The 20,690-nt window shown below is 42.6% G+C and overlaps 1 protein-coding gene across 5 annotated transcripts in view; it reads left to right on the forward strand.

Moving 5' to 3' along the window:
- The window catches only part of SORCS1 (sortilin related VPS10 domain containing receptor 1), an 834,705-nt gene that overhangs the window by 523,945 nt on the left and 290,070 nt on the right, over positions 1 to 20,690 (forward strand). For all 5 annotated transcript variants that reach the window (XM_040361653.1, XM_040361650.1, XM_040361655.1 and 2 more), the window contains exon 7: positions 15,042 to 15,160. In XM_040361653.1, the coding sequence (XP_040217587.1) occupies positions 15,042 to 15,160 (119 nt within the window). The remainder of the gene's footprint in view (positions 1 to 15,041; positions 15,161 to 20,690) is intronic.

The following is a 20,690-nucleotide window of genomic DNA, read 5'->3' on the forward strand; positions in this document are numbered from 1 at the left end:
GTTGGAATTCCGATGGAATTCCATCGGAGTAAAATAGAACATGTTCTCTATGTAAACATTGATGAAATTCATCGGAATTTCCAATGGAATTACTCCGATGGGGCATACACACAGTCGGAATTTCCGATGGACAAAGTCAGTCGGACTTTTTCCATCGGAAATTCCGATCGTGTGTATGGGGCTTTACATGCACATATGCGCTGCAACTCCTAATGTGGCAACTTGTAATGTGAAACTACGACCCAGTCTGTGCATGAGTACTGATTTGTCAGCCTGCATAGTGGAATGAGATTCCTTGACACTATGACACCCTGTACTGACAATAGAGTCATTGGTCTTTCAGGTTGACGTTGGGCATCATTCAAATAGGAATACTGAAGACATCTACCTATTATGACCGATAAAAGGGACAACGTTGTATTGCAGACATTTTCTTTTTACACCTCTGGAAATTTCTATCAATAATAAAATAAAATAAATTAGGCTTTTAAAATGGATCCAGCACATTTTCTCTGCATAGCACCCCATTAGGCTACTAACAGTTCATTTTAGTTTTTGGGCTCCCTGTAGCCAGGAGGGAAGCAATTTATTGGTTAGGCCTGCTCTGGGCTCTGCTGGTGTGGGCTCAGTTACATCCCCTTTAATTCAAGGAAGCTGGGACATAGTGGGTAAAAGATCCCACCTTCATAATAATGCTTCTCCAGCCAATCCCTGCTCAGTGTTGTGAGTGACCAAAAGGGGTCTGGAACCCAGAGCAGAGTGCTCTTGTTTCTGGGGAAGTAAGACCAAGCGTGAGGGCTGTGGCATCCCTGGGACATTCATCTGCAAAAATATTTAATGGGCTACTAGGGGTCCTTTCTTGTACTCTCCTAAAGCATTTGCTGAAAGATTCCTAAGGGGACAGGATACAGGGAGTTGGAGTACAGAAACTGATACTGCATGGCTGATAGTGTAGATGACCCTTGGCTACTATGGTGGCCACCACGGTAAGGGTATGTCAGAAGAAACCACAATTTTGCATTAGGTGGGGACTAGGCATCCAGGTAGGGCCACCGTAGATGACGTCACAGAGCCGCGCCGGAAGGGGGAACCTGCCGAATGAGGGTGGTTGTGGAGTGGCTCATCGGCGCCACAGGTGGCAGTTGCAACAGTAGCCAATATCACAGTTTCAGGAAAGGCACAACCTATGTCCCAAAGGCTTTACAGAGAATTCTGGATGTGTTCTTTGTGGCTACTCCCCCCCAAGGGTTATCTCCAGCAGCTATGGACAGTTTGCTGTTAAAAGGATTATCCTAGGTCTGTATACACCAAGTGGCGTCTGATACTTTTGGTGTGTGTTACTGTACAAGAAAACGTATTGAGATATAATAGACCAGGGGTCAACTTGCGGCAAGCATCCCAAGACGGCCCAACACAAAATCACCAACTTCAAATTTTTAAATATGTTTACAGTTGGCAAACACAAATTTTACAGTGTCTGGAATTTTAAAAGAAAAATCTCTCACTCCTCTCAATCACTCCTTATTCATGTCATCAGTTTTCAGCAGTACAGTATCTATATTTGTTAACAACTATTTTCAAGAATGAAGCACACAAAGGTAAAGCTACTACATCCATCCAACCAGATATTGAAGTGTTAATTTATCAAAAACAGTCCAAATATTGCACTTGTTTTATGCTGCCCTATTTTACTGCTATAATAAAAAATATTACTAAACAAATAGGCCCAGATCCACGCACAGCGGCGCATCTCTCCGCTGGGCGCAAACGTATCTAAGATACACTACGCCGCCGTAACTTATTTTATTTTTATTTCGAATCTTCAAAGAATTTGCGCCGTAAGTTACGGCGGCGTAGTGTATCTTTGGCGGCGTAATGGCGCGGCATTTAAATCTCTGTGATGGGGGCGAGTTTTATGTAAATACGCCGTGACCCAACGTAAACAAAGTTTTTTTTTTTAACTGCGCATGCGCCGTCCGTGGGGGTATCCCAGTGCGCATGCTCGAAATTAACCCGGAACAAGCCAATGCTCACGACGGTGACGTCATTCTACGCAACTCCCTATTCGCAAACGACGTAAAAAATAAAAAATGCGAGGCGGGAACGACGGCCATACTTAACATTGAGTACGCCACCATATAGTAGCTTTAACTATATGCCGGAAAAAGCCGAACGCAAACGACGTAAAAAAAATGCGCCGGCCGGACGTACGCTCGTGGATCGCCGTTACTAGCTCATTTGCATACTCAACGCAGAATTCAACGGAAACGCCACCTAGCGGCCGCCGAAAAATTGCATCTAAGATCCGACCGCGTACTAAGACGTACGCCTGTCGGATCGATCCGAGATGCCGCTGTATCTTGTTTTGTAGATCAAGAGATACGCCGGCGTAATTCTTTTGTGGATCTGCCCCATAATGTTTGATTACTCGGTTAGGCACATTATCCAGTGACCGTTAAACTAGTGATCTGCCTGACTTTTTCTACTCATCAGCTATCCTTATTGTTAGTGTATTTTATGTGTGCCACAAGACCATTCCTGTTCTTCCAATGTGGCCCAGGAAGGTCTAAAAGTTGTACACCCCTGTTATAGAATAAAAACATTAGTGGATCATTATAATGTATCTTTTCTTGTCTAATAATAACAAGGTAAAAAAAAAAGGACTAATGTCCCTTTAGCTAGATCGGGGGTCACCAAACTTTCAAGACAAAAGGGGAGCCGAAGTGTGGCCAGTGGGAGTAAAAAATGCCCTGGCATCAGTGGGAGTAATCAAGAATTACACAGTTGGCGTCAGTGGGAGGATAGTCCCCAATCATTGGTGTCAGTGGGAGGAATAGCCCCCTGTCATTGGTGTCAGTGGGAATAATAGTGCCCCATAATTGGTGTCAGTTGGAGGAATAGTGCCTTGTATCAGCAGAAGGAAAACTGCCCCAAGGGCCAGATAAAGGCAAGCAAGGGGTCACATCTGGCCCTCGCGGCACAGTTAGGAGACCTCATCTGACCTGCTTCACGTGGGTTTTGTTCTCCTATTGACTTGCATATAAGTGCAAAACCCATCCGATTTGAACAAAAGGCAGTCATCGCAAGCACTAAGTATATTTACTAACTTTCTTCCCAGCAGGCTCTCTTGATCTTGTGTAATGGTAAACATTTCTCAGTTCTGCCCGCTGCCTTCTCTTATCTGCTTGTTTTTCTATTGCCATCTCTGTGCCCCCCCCTCTGGACTGTACCTCCTTTTTTTCTCACGGGAGAATGTTATTAAAATGATTCTCTTCTGTAAAGGAACTCTGGCCAAGTGCAATGAAAAGTTTCAATGCAAATTAGTTCTTATCGTTCTCATGCTAATCAAAGCATTTGAATTGCTGAGATGAACCTTTTTAAATGTCTCCCTGAAAAGCTTTTTCCCTTTTCCGAAAGAGATTTGAGGATTTTCTCTGCTCAGCCTTACGCAGCTTAATTCAATCTATAGATTGCCAGATATTAAATTCAATTAAAATAATAATAAATTAAAGGGCTCTTTTTTTTCATATTCAGATGAAGGCTTGGAAAGGAGACCTAAGAAAAGCCCCCTCTCATGGTATTCTTCTCGGTAAGATGCTCCCAATGGCTTTTCATGGGTCTCGAAGGCTAAGCAGCTTTCTGACCCTTGTGTGCAATAACTGCAGTCTAAACACAATGCAAGTATAAAATGTATTTAAACTTTTTTTTTTCTTTTTTTAGTTTTGCATGGTATATGCAAGGGCTAGAAACCCTAACAGGATGTTATTGCTTCTCAGGTAGAGAGGTAAAGTCCAACTAGACCACTGTGAGTGCAGACAGGGACATAAAGTTCATCCTAGCTCCAAGCTGCAGCAATGTCAAAGGAAAAGATCCATCACGAAGCAGGCCCATGTGCATTAAGTGAAATTAATGGCAGCTTCAGCCCAAACTCCAGCCAGGCCACGCCCCAATGCGTTACGCTTCAGTCCTTGGAGCTTAATCATAGGGAACCCCATGATTAAGCTCCAAGGGGCGGAGTGTAACATTGGGGGCATGGTCTGGCTGGAGACCAGGCTGTCATACTTCTCACTACATGCGGATGGGTCTGCTTCATGATATGTGGCTTATGGATCTTTTCCTTTGACATTGTTGAGGTTTTTATTGCTGTCTGTGTCCCTACAGGGAATATTCACCATCTTAGCCCCTTCCCACCCAGCCTCGGTGCCCCATTAAGTGGATATCTTTTCTAGTAAGTGGCTGTCACAGGTGTCACATGATTGGAAGGCCATCCCGTCAGCTCTGATCATTACTAAAGAATGGGAGCTGTCTGGATGCTAGGAGCATGCCCTCAGGACAGAAACCTTTGCCATCCATGGACAGACATATGCAGAGTGTAGGTGTTACTTATGCATTACATGGACGGCAAGTGTAAATTTCACCCTGGAGACCATTGGACTGAAAATAAAAAAAAATATTCCCATTTTTAAGTTATTTCTGAAACAGGAATAGAGGGGAAATCTTCCACTTTTTTTGGGTGATAGATTAAAGGTGAATCTAAATAACGTTATTCTGAATGTGGGAAGACAACTCCAAATAAATAAAAACTTATGGTGGGATGGTCAGGCATCCACAAAATTTTAGCCATATAGTGAACATATAAGAGGGCCTAGTATGAATTTTGGGGGGACCCCACACAATTTTGTTATTTTGTTTTGGTGCGGGGTTCTATTTAATATTCATACCAGACCCAAATGGCCTGGTAATGGACTGGGGGAGGGGGGGGGACCCATGCCGTTTTTTTTTTCAATGATTTTTATCTATATTGCCGGGATCCGACAATTCATTACAGCTGAGAGCTGTAAATTAAAGGGGTGGTTCCACCGAAATCCTTTTTTTTTTTTAATCCTTTCTCCCGCTGTGTACATATGCAGTAATGTACTCACCCGTCCCAGGAATCTAGGCGCCAGCATTCTGAATTGTCCAAAAAGAATATTTAAGATAACTTAGAGATGGACGTTTCCATCTTACTTCTGGGCAGTCTGAAGGCCAACGTCAGTTTCTTCTGGGATGCGGCGAATGCTGTAGTCCCAGCATTCACCGCTCTATCCCGTGCCTGCGCAGTGTTGACGGCGAGCCGCGCCGTCAACACTGCACAGTTGCTGTGACAACGGCGCAGCATCCTGAAAAGGACTCACCCCCTTCACAGTAAACACAATAGCGATCTTTTCTATCCGCCCACGTCACATGACTGGCTTCAAGAGTCATGTGACGAGCGGAAATAATGCGCGATTTGGAGTTAGGGGGTTGTGAATTCTTTCCTGGGCAGCGTGACACTGTAAACCCAGGAAGCATTGCGGCAAAGCTAGCACAGAGAGACACGCCCAACCCCGCAGCACCTAGACCAGGAAGTGCCTTTTTCAGCTGAAAAACAGGTATGGAAACTTTTCTAATTTTTTTTAACAGCGGAATGTTTTTAGACTGACTGAGCCCCTTTGTTTAAAATAATGTTGTTTAGAAGGGTGAACTTCCACTTTAAATAAAAAATTTCCTTTAGAAATGTAATTTTGCTTTGGTACTGTTCTAGACAAAAACACTACCTGTTTAGCTTCCACCCGAACTCCACTGCACCAGCTGGGCTGACCCTAAGTATTTAAGGGTGCCTGCCACCAGCCAACCCATCTGTTGGGGATTGATCAGGGCTCTTAAAATACTCCAGGCAACTCCTCCTCACCTCCACACCTATTCTTCTGGAAGTTTCCAGCAAGTTCCAGAAGTAGGGGGGGGGGGATCTTAGAGATGCTGCCTGTGAGTCACCCAGCTCTCCCTGAGTCACTCAAACCCTGACCCAGAAAAACATTAGGCTTGGGTGCCAGCCAAGCCAAAAATTTACATACTCTGTTAAAATATATATTCTAGCACACTAGAGGGTGCTAAAATAAAATAATTGAGGAGAGAAATTTGGCGTCTGTTTATGGCATAGAGAAAAGAGGGAGGGATTTCTACTATAATGACTAGACCCCTTGCCTTGTTACAGTGACAAAAAGGAACATTGTTTCATTGCATTTAAGCAAGTTTCATGTGCAGAAGATAATAGTTTTAGCTTTTACATTTATTTCAGTCGTGTGTTATCCTGTGATTGCAGCTATGGTGATACCTTCTCCAGACAAACCCGTAACTGACACTAACAAGGCTTAAATTCAGTGAATAAAACAGAGGTCTAGCTGCATTTATCACGGGTGCCTATGCATCTTATGAGAGGATTATGATGTCTCCATCCACAGCGGCATGTAGCAAATGAACAAACCATGGAGGGATTCTGAAAGCTCAAATCACCCAGCTACCTACAGGCAATTACCGCTAACACACTGCTGTGCCGATCCAGCAACAACTGACACCATTTGCTGTCCTGTTTTACATATTTTAACCCAGAACAGGACATGGAACAATTATTACAGATTTAATGTGAATTTTCAATTGCTGAAAGTGTGACTCAACACAAACAGACACAAGGCCGATTTTATACTTTTTCTTTGCCGGTTTAAAAAAGGAACTTCACTCCCCTTAAAGTGTTAAACCCAGGACTCTGCATTCACTATATCTGGTCTCCCACAGTACACAAAACATGGAAATGCAATTGTTTTAGTCAATTTCAATTGCTAAATACCCTATTCCATCAGCAATATATAGCAGTCTTTTGACTTCTATCCGAGTCCGGCCAAGCTCTAGTTAACCTCCCTGGCGGTAAACCCGAGCGTGACTCGGGGTAGGTTTCCAATGTTAGGATCGGTATCCCCGAGTCACGCTCGGGGTGGACGTGCAGAGTGTGCAGCGGCGTGGCTTACCTTTCGCTGGATCCACAGGCAAGTTACTTACCTTGTCCCTGGATCCAGCGATGCCACCCCGCTGTGTGAGCGAGCGGGACCTCCTCGCTCGATTCACAGTCTCCCCGTGTGCCGCCGAGCTCCGTTCCCTGCGACGTTACGACGCACGGGAGCGGAGATCGGCGCCAAATTCAAAAAAGTAAACAAACACTTTACATACAGTATACTGTAATCTTATAGATTACAGTACTGTATGTAAAAAATACACACACCCCCCTTGTCCCTAGTGGTCTGCCCAGTACCCTACATGTACTTTTTTATATAATAAAAAATGTTCTTTCTGCCTAAAAACTGTAGATTGTCCAAAAGTGTCCCTTTATGTCAAAAATGGTTTTAGATCAGCTAGAAAACAGCGATAATAAATTACAATCACTTGCAGAAATGTGCGATAGCGATTTGTGGGGAAATTCGTCATAAAAAAAAAAAAAAAATGACAGCGACAATTCTGCAACTGAGCAAATTTCAGTGATTTTGAGTTGATTACATTATTGAATAATTTTTATTATAATTATATTATTTGTTATAATTATTTATAATTATTTATTATATTATAATTTTTTTTTCAAAAAAAAAATCATACCCGGGATGCCTACAAGACTCTTGCTTGGTCAGATTTAAGTGAGTTATTTCTAAAAATTACAGGCCTACAGTATAAAACGCCAAATTTCCTTGCAAAATAATTGTACCGCTTTTGGTACGTAATTCCAGACAGAATCATACCGCCAGGGAGGTTAAAGCTTGTAGGGGGAGTTTTCATTCTCCTCGCACTGTCCCATGAGGCTGCAGGATCCCTGACCCTCTGTCTGGACTGTGCTGATTGGCCCTGGGCTGATCACATGCACCCTTCCAAAAACTTTTTAGCAATACACACAAATCTGAGCATGTGCAAAGTGCCTCCTAGGGCTCTTTTCTATCAGGAGATAAATTGGAGACTGTGGAAGAAGGGAAGCATTAGAGAAGACAGGATCAAACAGCCTTTTTACACAATGCAGAGGATAATTTAGTATATTTACACTTTATTTACTGCATATACAGACTGATTTTACTGTGGGTTTAGTAACACTCTAATGCTGGACCTGCCCCACCACACCACTGCCTCCATATTTGAAGGCATGACATCACACAATGAAGAATAAGCTCTGTGCAGGGGGTTTGTTATGGTGTTTCTTTCACCACTGATGCAGGGAATTTTTTTTCTTTTCACTGACACCACCAACTTAGATTTTTTTTTCCTTACGGTGACACCACCAATGCAGGAAATGTTTTTTTTTTTGTAACACCATCAACTCTGGGACATTTTCTTTTTCTGGTGATACCACCAATTAAGCAACATTTTTCCATTACATTGACAGCACCAATGCAACGATAAGTCTATAATTTTAATGGTAGGTTTATTTGAACAGTGAGAGACAGACCAACTACAAAAGTATCCAGAAAAACATATTTTAAAAAAGTTATAAAGTGATTTGCATTTTAATGAGTGAAATAAATATTTGATCCCCTATCAATCAGCAATATTTCTGGCTCCCAGGTGTCTTCTATACAGGTAATGAGCTGAGATTGGGAGCACTCTCTTAAAGGGAGAGCTTCCAATGTCAGCTAGTTACCTGTCCACAGAAGCAATCAATCAATCAATCAGATTCCAATCTCTCCACCATGGCCAAGACCAAAGAGCTGTCCAAGGATGTCAGGGATAAGATTGTAGACCCACACAAGACTGGAATGGGCTACAAGACCATCGCCAAGCAGCTTGCTGAGAGAGTGACAACAGTTGGTGTGATTATTTGCAAATGGAAGAAACACAAAATAACTGTCAATCACCCTTGGTCTGGGGCTCCATGCAAGATCTCACTTTGTGGAGTTTCAATGATCATGAAAACGGTGAGGAATCAGCCGTTACGGGAAAATCCTGTCAATGATCTCAAGGCAGCTGAGTCCATAGTCACCAAAAAAACAATTGGTAACACACTACGCCGTGAAGGACTGAAATCATGTAGTGCCCACAAGGTCTCCCTGCTCAAGAAAGCACATGTACACGCCCGTCTGAAATTTTCTAATGAACATCTGAACGATTCAGAGTGGAACTGGGTGAAAGTGTTGTGGTCAGATGAGACCTAAATCAAGCTCTTTGGCATCAACTCAACTTTCCGTGTTTGAAGAAGGAGGAATACTGCCTGTGACCCCAAGAATACCATCCCCACCATCAAACATGGAGGTGGAAATATTATGCTTTGGGGGTGTTTTTCTGCTAAGGGGACAGGACAACTTCACTGCATCAAAGGGACGATGGACGGGGGCCATGTACCATCAAATCTTGGGTGAGATCCTCCTTCCCTCAGTCAGGGCAAAAAGGGTCATGGATGGATATTCCAGCATGACAATGACCCAAAACACATGGACAAGGCAACAAAGGAGTGGCTCAAGATGAAGCACATTAAGGTCCTGGAGTGGCCTAGCCAGTCTCTAGACCTTAATCCTATAGAAAATATGTGGAGGAAGCTGAAGGTTTACCGTGTTTCCCCGAAAATAAGCCCTACCCCGTAAGTAAGACCTAGTGCAATTATCAGGGTGGGCTGCAATATAAGCCCTACCCCGAAAATAAGCCCTATCAAAGTTCACAAAAAAAACTGTAATCCATTACTGTATACTGGTGCAGTGTCTCAGTTTATTACTGTTTTAATTATATGTTTTACAGCCACTGGAGGTCCTCTTTTATCGTCCCGGCTGATGTCTGCAGCCCCTTTCTATTCAGTGTACGAGCGGGCTGACGTCAGCGGGATCTTTGCTTTCATCCTCTCCTCCCCGCTAAAGTTGCCTGGATCTCGGGTCTTCTCTCTGTTTTTTAGGGTTACAACCACTTTAATGCCGTTATTAAATAAGCCCTACCCCGAAAATTAGCCCTAGTGTGTTTTTTGTAGCAAAAATTTATATAAGACCTGGGCTTATTTTCGGAGAAACACGGTAAGTTATTAAACATCAGCCTAGAAACCTTACTGACTTGGAGAGGATCGGCAAAGAGGAGTGGGACAAAATCCCTCCTGAGATGTGTGCAAACCTGGTGGTCAACTACAAGAAACGTCTGACCTCTGTGACTGCCAACAAGGGTTTTGCCACCAAGTACTAAGTCATGTTTTGCAAAGGGGTCAAATACTAATCTAACTCGTTAAAAAGCAAATCAATTTATAACTTTTTTTAAATGTGTTTTTCTGGATATTTTTGTTGTTATTCTGTCTCTCACTGTTAAAATAAACCTACTAATAAAATTATAGACTTCACCTTCAACGGCTAATCAAGTCAGGGATATCCAAAGGCCTTATTTCAGAATTATATACTCAGATTAGCGGCGGCTTTATATCTGAGGAGAATATGGGTAAAAATAAAGGAAAATGGGAGGAGGATATAGGCCCTATAAGAACTGAACAATGGGAACTGGGGACATTGGTGTCACTCTCCCTGTCACAGAGAGTATCCCATTTATTCTTAGTGCATAGAGTTTATTACACCCCAAAAAGATTACATTTGTTTGGAAGGAAATTAGACGATAAGTGCCCTAGATGTCAAGATACAGGTGACCTCATACACATGATGTGGAAATGCCTGAAGTTGTACAGATACTGGGTTAAGGTACTTGACATCATAAATACAGCCTTTGGGATCACTCTGGAATTGGAGCCCAGGGTATGCCTACTGGGCTGCATAGAGGAGAGGCACTTTCAAAAAGGCGTCACGGTAGTGGTTTTGAGGTGCCTGTTTCAGGCCAGAAAAGCTATAGCACAAAATTGGCAATCACAGAAAGCGCCGACAACAACAGATTGGGTTAATGTAATAAATGCGACAGTGTGGAAGGAAAAGGCAGTTTTGACCAGACGCGGCAACTTTAATAAATGTAAAACTATGTGGGAGGCCTGGTTGAGAAGAATGGGTTGCCTGCCCTAGTGAGAGGAGAAGAGATCAGATCAGCCCGATAAGTAGGGATGAGCTTCGTATTCGAGTCGAACTCATGTTCGACTCGAACATCGTATGTTCGATCGTTCGTCAAAATACGAACAAAACGGGGCATTCGCGCCAAATTCTAGTTACGTTTCACAGACCATAATTCACTGCGGCATCGCTGGCTGATGATTGGCCAAGCATGCACTATGACCCGTATGCTTGGCCAATCACAGCACAGCAAGAAACGGAGAGCCATAATTTGCCAAAGCCAGGGTGGCTTTGGCCAATTATGGCTCAGGGGGTTTAGTACACGCCCCACACTATAAAAGGCCGCCTGCAGGTCGGCCTAGTGTAGTGTGTTGCGGTGGTTAAGAGAGAATAGAGAGAGTGTCATTTTTTGCAGGTAGATAAAGCAGGCAGGCAGGCAAGTCAGTTAATGTTACAGTGTGTAGAGGATATATATACATCCCAGGTGTTGTACATATTTATACACTGTATAGTTTAGCTAGATCCGCTCTTCCTAAATTACTGGCAGGCAGATGATTGTGCTAGCTGCAGTATTCTTAGGTGGTTTATTGCCTGTGTCCTCTGTAGTTTGCACCTAAAGCTACTTGGTGTGTACTGGCCCTGTGCTCTGCAGTTTGCACCTAAAGCTACTTGGTGTGTACTGGCCGTGTGCTCTGAAAAAAACGACCGTTTTTAAAACTTTTTTTCCATTGATACATGTTCCCTGGGGCAAGACCCGGGTTCTCAAAGACGTTTTTACAGGCATACTATAGACACCCAGCAGGTACAATATTTAAAGGAATTTTTCATATTTTTTTTTTTTAAGCATCATTAAAATCACTGCTCCTGAAAAAACGACAGTTTTTAAAACTTTTTTTCCATTGATACATGTTCCCTGGGGCAAGACCCGGGTTCTCTGTTTTACAACAGTAACTTGCATATTGGGCTTTAAAATTAGCACTTTTGAATTCGAACGTTCGAGTCCCATAGACGTCAATGGGGTTCTAAATGTTCGTGCGAATGTTCAGTCCGTTCGAAGGTTCTGGTGCGAACCAAACAGGGGGGGGGGTGTTTGGCTCATCCCTACTGATAAGTTATGAGGAACAAAGAGAGAAAGAGAGCTGTGGTCAGCAGACAAATAAGACTAATTACCCTGGAGAGTAAAAAAAGAGGGAAAAAAAGGAATCTTTGTAATAGTTGTAGAATGTGTGTGTGAAAAATAAGCATTTTTTTTGGGGGGGGGGGGGGGGGGTGGATAGGGAATGGGTAAAGTGGGGATGACAAAAGATATTTCAATATGTTGCATGTATAACAAATGGAAGTATTACTTCTTTAACTGATGTTTTGTACTGGGAAAAAAATAATAGAGATTATAAAGTTTAAAAAAAATTAGACTAATCATTTCTTTGTCAGAAGGCAAACGTATAAAATCAGAAAGGGATCAAATATTTTTTCCCCTCAATGTGTGTAAAGAGGGGGGAGCTTTTAACTGCAATTATGTTCAGCGAGTCATGTGAGTTACACAATAAAGATCCAGGGAGAGCACTGTAGCACTCTACTGCATCCAGGATCACCTACCTGCTAGTTGGACAGAGTTGATGTTTCTGATTTACTGTCCAATGAGACAGCTGGACTTGTCACCTACTTGGCTGTACAGTGTAGCAGATGGGTATAAATCACAAGACTGGCTGAACAGAATTACAAATTACACTATACATAAGTGCATTTCAAATACATATTTCAATTTTCCTGCAGTCCAGCTAAAAATATTCCACCTCCTCTCTACTTTTTTATGAGATTTTATTAGCTAAAATGTGCCAATGTTTCTCCTTATTCCAGCACTCTTAGTCATAGGGAAAATGAGTGCTCTGCAAAGGTAGATTTGCTTCTGTGTTTGCCCCCCTGCCAACACAGATTATGCAGGCAGGAAGCCAGGCCAGATGTTAATCTAAAGCTGGAGTGAGTGAATATAGAAAGGAAGAGGCTGTATGAAGCTAAAGTAAAAGAGGATTAAAACAAATATCAAAGAAAGCTCCTGCTCCCACCAATGATCGGTAGCCAGTGGACTGGTTCCTGATCATATAACCACTGACAGCCAATCACAGTAGTCTCAGTGATTACTAATTCTTCCTGCCCCGGGTATAATTAACCTTTTAAAGGCACATCAGGTTGGGCAGGAAGGGGCTAAACAACTGAAATCATTTCTGTATACTAATGTCAAACTGAGATTTTATTTTTTGAGTTTAAAGCCCTGATGAAGGAGTCTGTAATCTTCTGAAACCTGTTGGCACTTATGTAATATCCTTGTGGCTAACAAACTTTATGTGAACGAGAAGTTTCCGCCAAATATATTGTTTGGTGTTAAGGTCAAATAATAAAATTTTAGGCCTTGTATACACGATAGGATAGCCAGAGGACAACGGTCTGAAGCACCGTTTTCATCAGTCCAAACCGATCGAGTGTAGGCCCCATAGGTTATTTAACCTTAGGATAAAAAAATGAGAACTTGCTTTAAAATTTAACCGATGGACAGGTCAAAACCGATTGTTAGTATGCAAAAGCATGGGTTAAAAACCTGCGCATGCTCAGAATCAAGTCGATGCATGCTTGGAAGCATTGAACTTCGTTTTTCAGCACGTCGTTGTGTTTTACGTCACCGCGTTCTGACACGATCGTTTTTTTAACTGATGGTGTGTACGCACGACGGACCATCAGTCAGCTTCATCGGTTAACCTAAGACAACGGTCCTTCAGACCGTTGTCCTCTGGCTATCCTATCGTGTATACGAGGCCTTAGTCTAATCTGACCAGAACACCTTTTTCCATGTGGCCTCAGAATCGCTGGTGTCCAGATGCTTGTAGCTGTTGAGCCCGATCTATAGAAAAAAGAAGGGGAGAGACATGGGCAGTAAGTCCATGGATGAGAGATAAACCTAAGAGGCAACTGGGGCTAAATAGGGTAAACCCGGAAACAGTGGCCACCTGTCATGGTGGCAGGTGCCACTAGCTGGTTTCCAGGTTGGTGGAGCTTAAGAGTGTGGAGAGCGAGGGCTTACCTGACTAATCCAAAGCAGATCCTTCCTGGGTGTCTGCCGTCTGGTTGTCGGCGGCCATTGGGCCACCATTAAGGCATCCAACCCAGAAGTTTGTCAAGTGCGGCGGGCAACGCCGGGCACTGACATCACCGGGTCAGTTACTCCCACAGTGCACAAACAGGTCGAAATCTGCGCATGCGCGTGATTTCGAAAGAAGGAGGAATGATCTTGGATAGAGAGTCCTCCTCCTGCTTGAGGAACACATGTCCGCCGTTAGGGGGAGAATGAACTCCTTAAGCCGCTGCTGGGTCAATGTCAGGTTGCGCTGGAACACTTGAGAGAAATACAATACATATTCAAAGGAATTCAAACAACTGGGGGGGAATAGGTGTCACCGAAGATGACAAAATGACAGTTGAAAATGAAATATGTTACAGAAGTAATACAAAGATTTGCTCTAGTCAGGGGTCTCACCATAGTTCATCTAAACAATGCATATCTACAAAAGACAGTAAAAAATGGGACATATCCTGTTATGGGGTGTTTCTCTGCAGCAGGGACTAGAACACTTGTCAGGATAGAAGAAAAATGGATTAAAGTGGATGTAAACCCACACTCATCTTTTCTAAACTACTGCCATAGTGCTGATCTATAAGGATATAGATGTCTCCTGCATGTAGCTTAGCATGTAATGCCCCACCCCCACCTCCTGCCCATCATCACACAGCGCCAAGCAACTGTGCCGCACACCTGCGCTGAGCCTGAATGTCACAGAGGGTAGGCGGAGCCTCCGTCAGTAACAGAGTGCGGCCAATCACTGGCCGCTTATGGGGCGCTCGTCCCCGCCCTCCCTCACCCAGCCAAGTCACGCCGCTATTCTTCACTACAGGCCTACCTGGGGGTCTGTAGCTGGCTGGGGACAGTTTGTGTGCGGGAGCCGGAACTCGGCAGAGGAAAGGCTTCTTTCACGCGGAGATGCAGCCCCCGCAAAGTGCACTGGGCGGGGGGTGGTGCCAGCGGCGGCGGGTGGTGCCTATCGTATATTCACACCATAAGACGCAGAGACATTTTCTTCCATATTTCTGGGGGGGGGGGAAATGCGTCTTATAGTGCGGAAAATACGGTATGTAATGTCATCTCAAATCTTTGATGTAGTCCATGGAGAATTGTCTGTAATTTGACCATCTGCTAATTTTCTTGCATTTCAGATGCACAGTACATTGTCTGTAAGATGAACAATTGTTCAGAGAATGTGAGGACAAAACCCTTTCCGGGATACATCGACACCAACTCCCTCATAGTCCAAGATGAATATGTCTTTGTTCAGGTGAGTGAAAGCTGATTTTTCTGGACACAAATGTATTTGTATAATGATTAAGATATATTCAAGCCAGGGCTTAGCCTCTAACTTTGACCCCGGTGTGGAATTGTCCTCCTATCTCTGAGCTTCATTATGAGATACATTTCCTGGGCCCTGTTTTTGAAGTTCTCCTATTATTTTCTTTTCTATGAAAAAAACCTTGGTCATTATGGTGTTTCTGGTTTCTGAATTGGCATGTATTGAGGATGCATTTTATAAAGCGGGAAGAATACATCAAAGCCAAGCCTAGGCTTTTAAAGCTGGATCTGAATTATGAGTAGATATTCCCTCCCTCATTTCTTGTCCATCCCATTACAATCAAAGACGCTTTCCAATTTATGACATATCCTTGTCATAAGAAGGTCTACATAAGGTCTAATTCTGGCAATTTTTTTTAAATAGAGTTGGGAAAATCAAAAGCCCAACTCCATCCCTGTGCTTTTTTGTTTTTGCTTTGTTTATTTTTAAAATTGGTCCTCTTGACGATCAGGCCTTTTCTGTAACTTTTCTTTTTTAACGTTTAAATTAGTTTGTTTTGCAAGAAAATTACTTAAAACCCTCAAGCATTATATTTTAGCAGAAACCCTAGAGAATAAAATGGCGATCGTTGCAATATTTTGTGTCACACAGTATTTGAGCAGCAGTCTTAAAATGCAACTTTAGAAAAAAAAATACACTTCAATGAATAATAAAAAAAAACAAAACACAATAGTTACCAGAATTTGTTTTATATAATGTGAAAGATGATGTCACATCGGGTAAATAGATGCCTAACATGTCATGCTTTAAAAGTGTGCACGTTCATGGAATGGCAGCAAACTACAGTACTTAAAAATCTCCATAGGCGACATTTTTTTATTTTTTTTTACAGATTACCAGTTTAGAGTTACTGGGCCAGATCCACAAAGAGCCGGCGTAACGTAAAAATTCCCATTTAAGTTACACTGCCTTAAAATTTCTACCTAAGTGCCCGATCCACAAAGCACTTACCTAGAAATTTTCGGCTGTGTAACTTAAATTCCGCCGGCGCAAGGCGTTCCTCTTCAAATGGGGGCGATTCCCATTTAAATTAGGCGCGCTCCCGCGCCGGCCGTACTGCGCATGCTCGTGACGTCATTTTCCCGACGTGCATAGCGCGAAATTACGTTACGCCGAGCTTTGTAGATCGCGCCGGGTCAATAAAGTTGCGTCGGGAAAAAAAAGATACGGCGGGAAAAAAATGTTTTAAAACAAAAAAAAAAAGCGTCGCTGGACAGAAGGGTCTGCTTTTACAAGGTGTAAACAGTTTACACTTTGTAAAAGCAGCCCTAATTTTACAATTGCAAACTAAAACTTACGGAGAAAAAACTAAGCAGAAAAGCTTCGTGGATCTCCGTAAGTGCTAATTTGCATACCCGAGGCGGCATTTCGACGCGAAATGCCCCCAGCGGCGGATGCGGTACTGCATCCTAAGATCCGGCAGTGTAAGTCCCTTACACATGTCGGATCTTCTGTCTATCTCTTGGAAACTGATTCTGTGGATCAGTTCCAAAGATAGAAACAGGGATACGATGGCGTATCAGTAGATACACCGGCGTATCCCTTTTGAGGATCTGTCCCACTGTCCCTTATTTGTGTATGTATTTTAACCACTTTACCCCCGAAGGATTTGGTTGCCACTTTTTGCGATTCGGCACTGCGTCATTTTAACTGACAATTGCGCGATCGTACGACTTGGCTCCCAAACAAAATTGAAGTCCTTTTTTCCCCACAAATAGGGCTTTTTTTTGGTGGTATTTGATCACCTCTGCAGTATTTATTTTTTGTGCTATAAACAAAAGTAGAGCGTCAATTTTGAAAAAAAGCAATATTTTTTACTTTTTGCAATAATAAATATCCCCCAAAAAATATATATATAAAAAATAAAAATTTTCTCAGTTTAGGCCGATACATATTCTTCTACATATTTTTGGTAAAAAAAATTACAGTAAGCGTTAATTGATTGGTTTGCGCAAAAGATAAAGGCCCGGATTCAGGAAGGACTTACGCCAACGTTCTACTGATACGCCGCGTAAGTCCACAGATGCGCCGTCGTATCTATGCGCCGTATTCAGGAAACAAGATACGCCTGAATTTTGGCTTAATACGACCAACGTAAGTCTCCTACGCCGTCGTATCTTGGGTGCATATTTATGCTGGCCACTAGGGGCACTTCCGTTGATTTACGCGTCGAATATGTAAATGACCTAGATACGCCGATTCACGAACGTACTTGCGCCCGTCGCAGTAAGCTACGCCGTTTACGTAAATCGTACGTCCAACGTAAAGTTACGACTCATAAAGCAGGTGTAAGTCATGTTAGGGTATGGACCAGGGAACAGCCGTCGTATTGTACGTCGTTTACGTAAGTCGTACGTGAATGGGGCTGGGCGTAGGTTACGTTCACGTCGTAGGCATTGAGCCGTCGTATCTTAGGGAGTATATGCGACGTGATTCTGAGCATGTGCCGTTCGTTCGGCCCTTCATTTACATGGGGTCACGCTTCATTTTAATACATTTTAATAACACGCCCACTACCTTCCTACTTTGAATTAGGCTGGCTTACGCCGGCCCATTTTCGCTACACCACCGTAACTTAGGGAGCAAGTGCTTTGTGAATACTGTTCTTGCCTCTCTATGTTACGTTGACTCAAATATACGCCGCTCTACGTGAATATGGGCCATAGTTTCTACAAAATTGATAGTTGTATGGCATTTTTATTAATATTTTTTTTCTAGTTATGGCGGCGTTCATCAATTTTTATCGTGACTGCGACATTATGGCGGACACTTTTGACGCTATTTTGAGACCATAGTCATTTATACAGCGATCAGTGCTATAAAAATGCACTGATTACTGTGTAAATGACACTGACAGGGAAGGGGTTAACCACTAGGGGGCGGGGAAGGGGTTAAGTGTGTCCTAGGGAGTGATTCTAACTGAAGGGGGGCTGAGCTACATGTGACACAACACTGATCACTGCTCCTGATGACAAGAATATCCGTGTTCTGTCACAAGGCAGAACAGGGAGATGCTTTGTTTACACAGGCATCCCCCCATTCTGCAGCTCCATGATACGATTGCGGTCCCGCGGGCACGATCACAGAGCTCACGGCAGGGGCGCGCACATGCCCGCACCGCGCAAAATTTATATTTACATATATGTTGCTTTACTCAGCCGTGCCCTTCTGTCGACGTATAAGTGTGTGGACCGGTCGGCAAGTGGGTAATCACTTTTATTCCTACTACAAGGAATGTAAACATCCCTTGTAATAGATTTAAGAATGACAGGTCTTCTTTATTGATAGACCTGAGGTCAAAAAGACCCCAGATCTCTCATTTACCTTAAAAAGCAAAATACATTTTTTTATAAAAAAAATTTAAATTTTGTTTATTATGGCCCAGGAACTGAAGGTTATAGCAGATGTCTCTCCGGTCCTCCAAGGGTATAGAGATGAGTGATGGCTATCTTGGCCTCACGTATCTCTCTGCCGTTTCATTGGATTGTTCTCTGACGTTATTGATGTGTCAGGTAAGCCCGGGGATGAACGAGATGCAGTGGGAGGGGGGCACACTCCAGTGCTGCCCCACGGATCCAACTCTAACCTAGTATCCCTCATCATTCCCTCAAACTCACAGTAGACCAGCATCAGTCATTCAACTTTCTTCTGGAGAAGGACATGGCATCATGTGCCTTGGATTGAGAACCCATAGTAAATTAGTATGTATAAAACGATTTTTAAAAAACTGCAAGGGTAAGAAGGCTGTTTGTCGGGAGTGGGTTAAAACTTGAATTGGGCTGGATTCACATCTGCTTATTGCAGTAATGTGCAGTTAAAATCATGTTTTACCATGCATTACACAACCTATTCAAAATGAATCCCTGCAGGGCCATTTTTCCTAATTTCTTCCATCCAACCCACTTTCACATGTACACACCACCTGGGAATGGGTCATTACCCTGTTTGGGCTCATAGTACTCTCTAGACTTAGTAGCACTTAATTTACTCATCACTAGTGTTGCTCACGAATATTCGCATTGCGAATATTCGTTACGAATATGGCATATTCGAATATTCGCGAATAACTCGAATTTCGCGGCCAATATTCGCTATTCCGAATATTCGTATTTTTTAAATTTTATTTTTAAAACAGATCACATCCTAGTGATCTCCATCGACGTCTAAAAGCATTGCTGGTATGATTAGAGACCCTGGGCCGAGTAGCTAAGCTGAGGCGATCCTTTTATGTTGCTGAATATTCGCAATCGCGAATATTCGATTTCCGAATATTCGCGAATACTTTCTCCGCACTTCTTTTGCATCAGAGCCAATCAGAGTTCTCCTACCACAGTTGTCATAGGAGAGAGTGGAGTGTTTCTGTGCGTTTTTCCAGTGTATCACATCTTCAAAGAATTTTCCATCTTTTGTCCCGTGTCATCATCATTTGCATTTCACCTCTTTAATGAGAATAATAACTGTTTAACATAAAGACATTTAAGAGATGTCAACGTAAACGGTTTACTTGTATTTTCCAAATCTATGGTTATTCAATATTTATTAAACTAATCAATATACAAATTGGTCAAAGTAAACCCTCAAATCTATATAATAATGTATTTATTTTATTAATACCTTGTTAGTTGCAGGGTCCATTACGTAAAACCACACTTTTTCCAAAGGACAGGTGAAATTGAATGTTTCAAAATTTCGCAATCAATTTCGCATTCGCATTAGCGAAATTTCGCAATCAGTTTCGCATTCGCATTAGCGAAATTTCGCAACAATTTGTTTTTGATAAAATATAACGAATATTCGATTTTAGCGAATATTTCACGAATATTCGGCTATATATTCGTGATATATCGCGAAATCGAATATGGCGTATTCCGCTCAACACTACTCATGACTACATAAGCAGCACTTATCCCAAAGGAAGGACAACCCACTTCTGCTGTTGAAGAAGAAAAGGATATCTGATCACGAGACCGGCCTCAAAACACCAAGACAAAAAGGCACGTATAGGGTGTTTTTTTTTTTTTTTAAATAGAACTTAGCTTCAGAGAGTAGAGTTGGAAGCTGGAGTTCCACTCTGATCCTTTTCTATCTGTAAATGAACACCTTCCCAGCAAGTTTGTTGTTCCTTGTGTCAGGACGATGGTAACTAAAGTCATGTTTTTGCAGCTGCAGCATCCTCTGGAGATCTCTTTAAAACTGTGTCTGTCATAGAGAATGAAAAACTTGTGAAGTCTGCAAGGACCTGTGTTAATGTTGAAATTGATCCATGTGTCCTTGTGGAGCCCCTTTACTCAAAGGGCAGCCAGAACAGCAACCGACTAGAATTCCCTTTCCCTGAAGCCAGACTGTACATGTTGAATTCCACTTGTTTGATATTGTGTGCCGTACTTTTCCTTTAGCAATTTGTTGCTTGCACTATTATATTAAAGAGACTGTCAAAAAAATATGTCACTGTAGCAGT

This window comes from Rana temporaria, chromosome 8, assembly GCF_905171775.1.
Source record: "Rana temporaria chromosome 8, aRanTem1.1, whole genome shotgun sequence".
NCBI classification, from domain to species: Eukaryota; Metazoa; Chordata; class Amphibia; order Anura; family Ranidae; genus Rana; species Rana temporaria.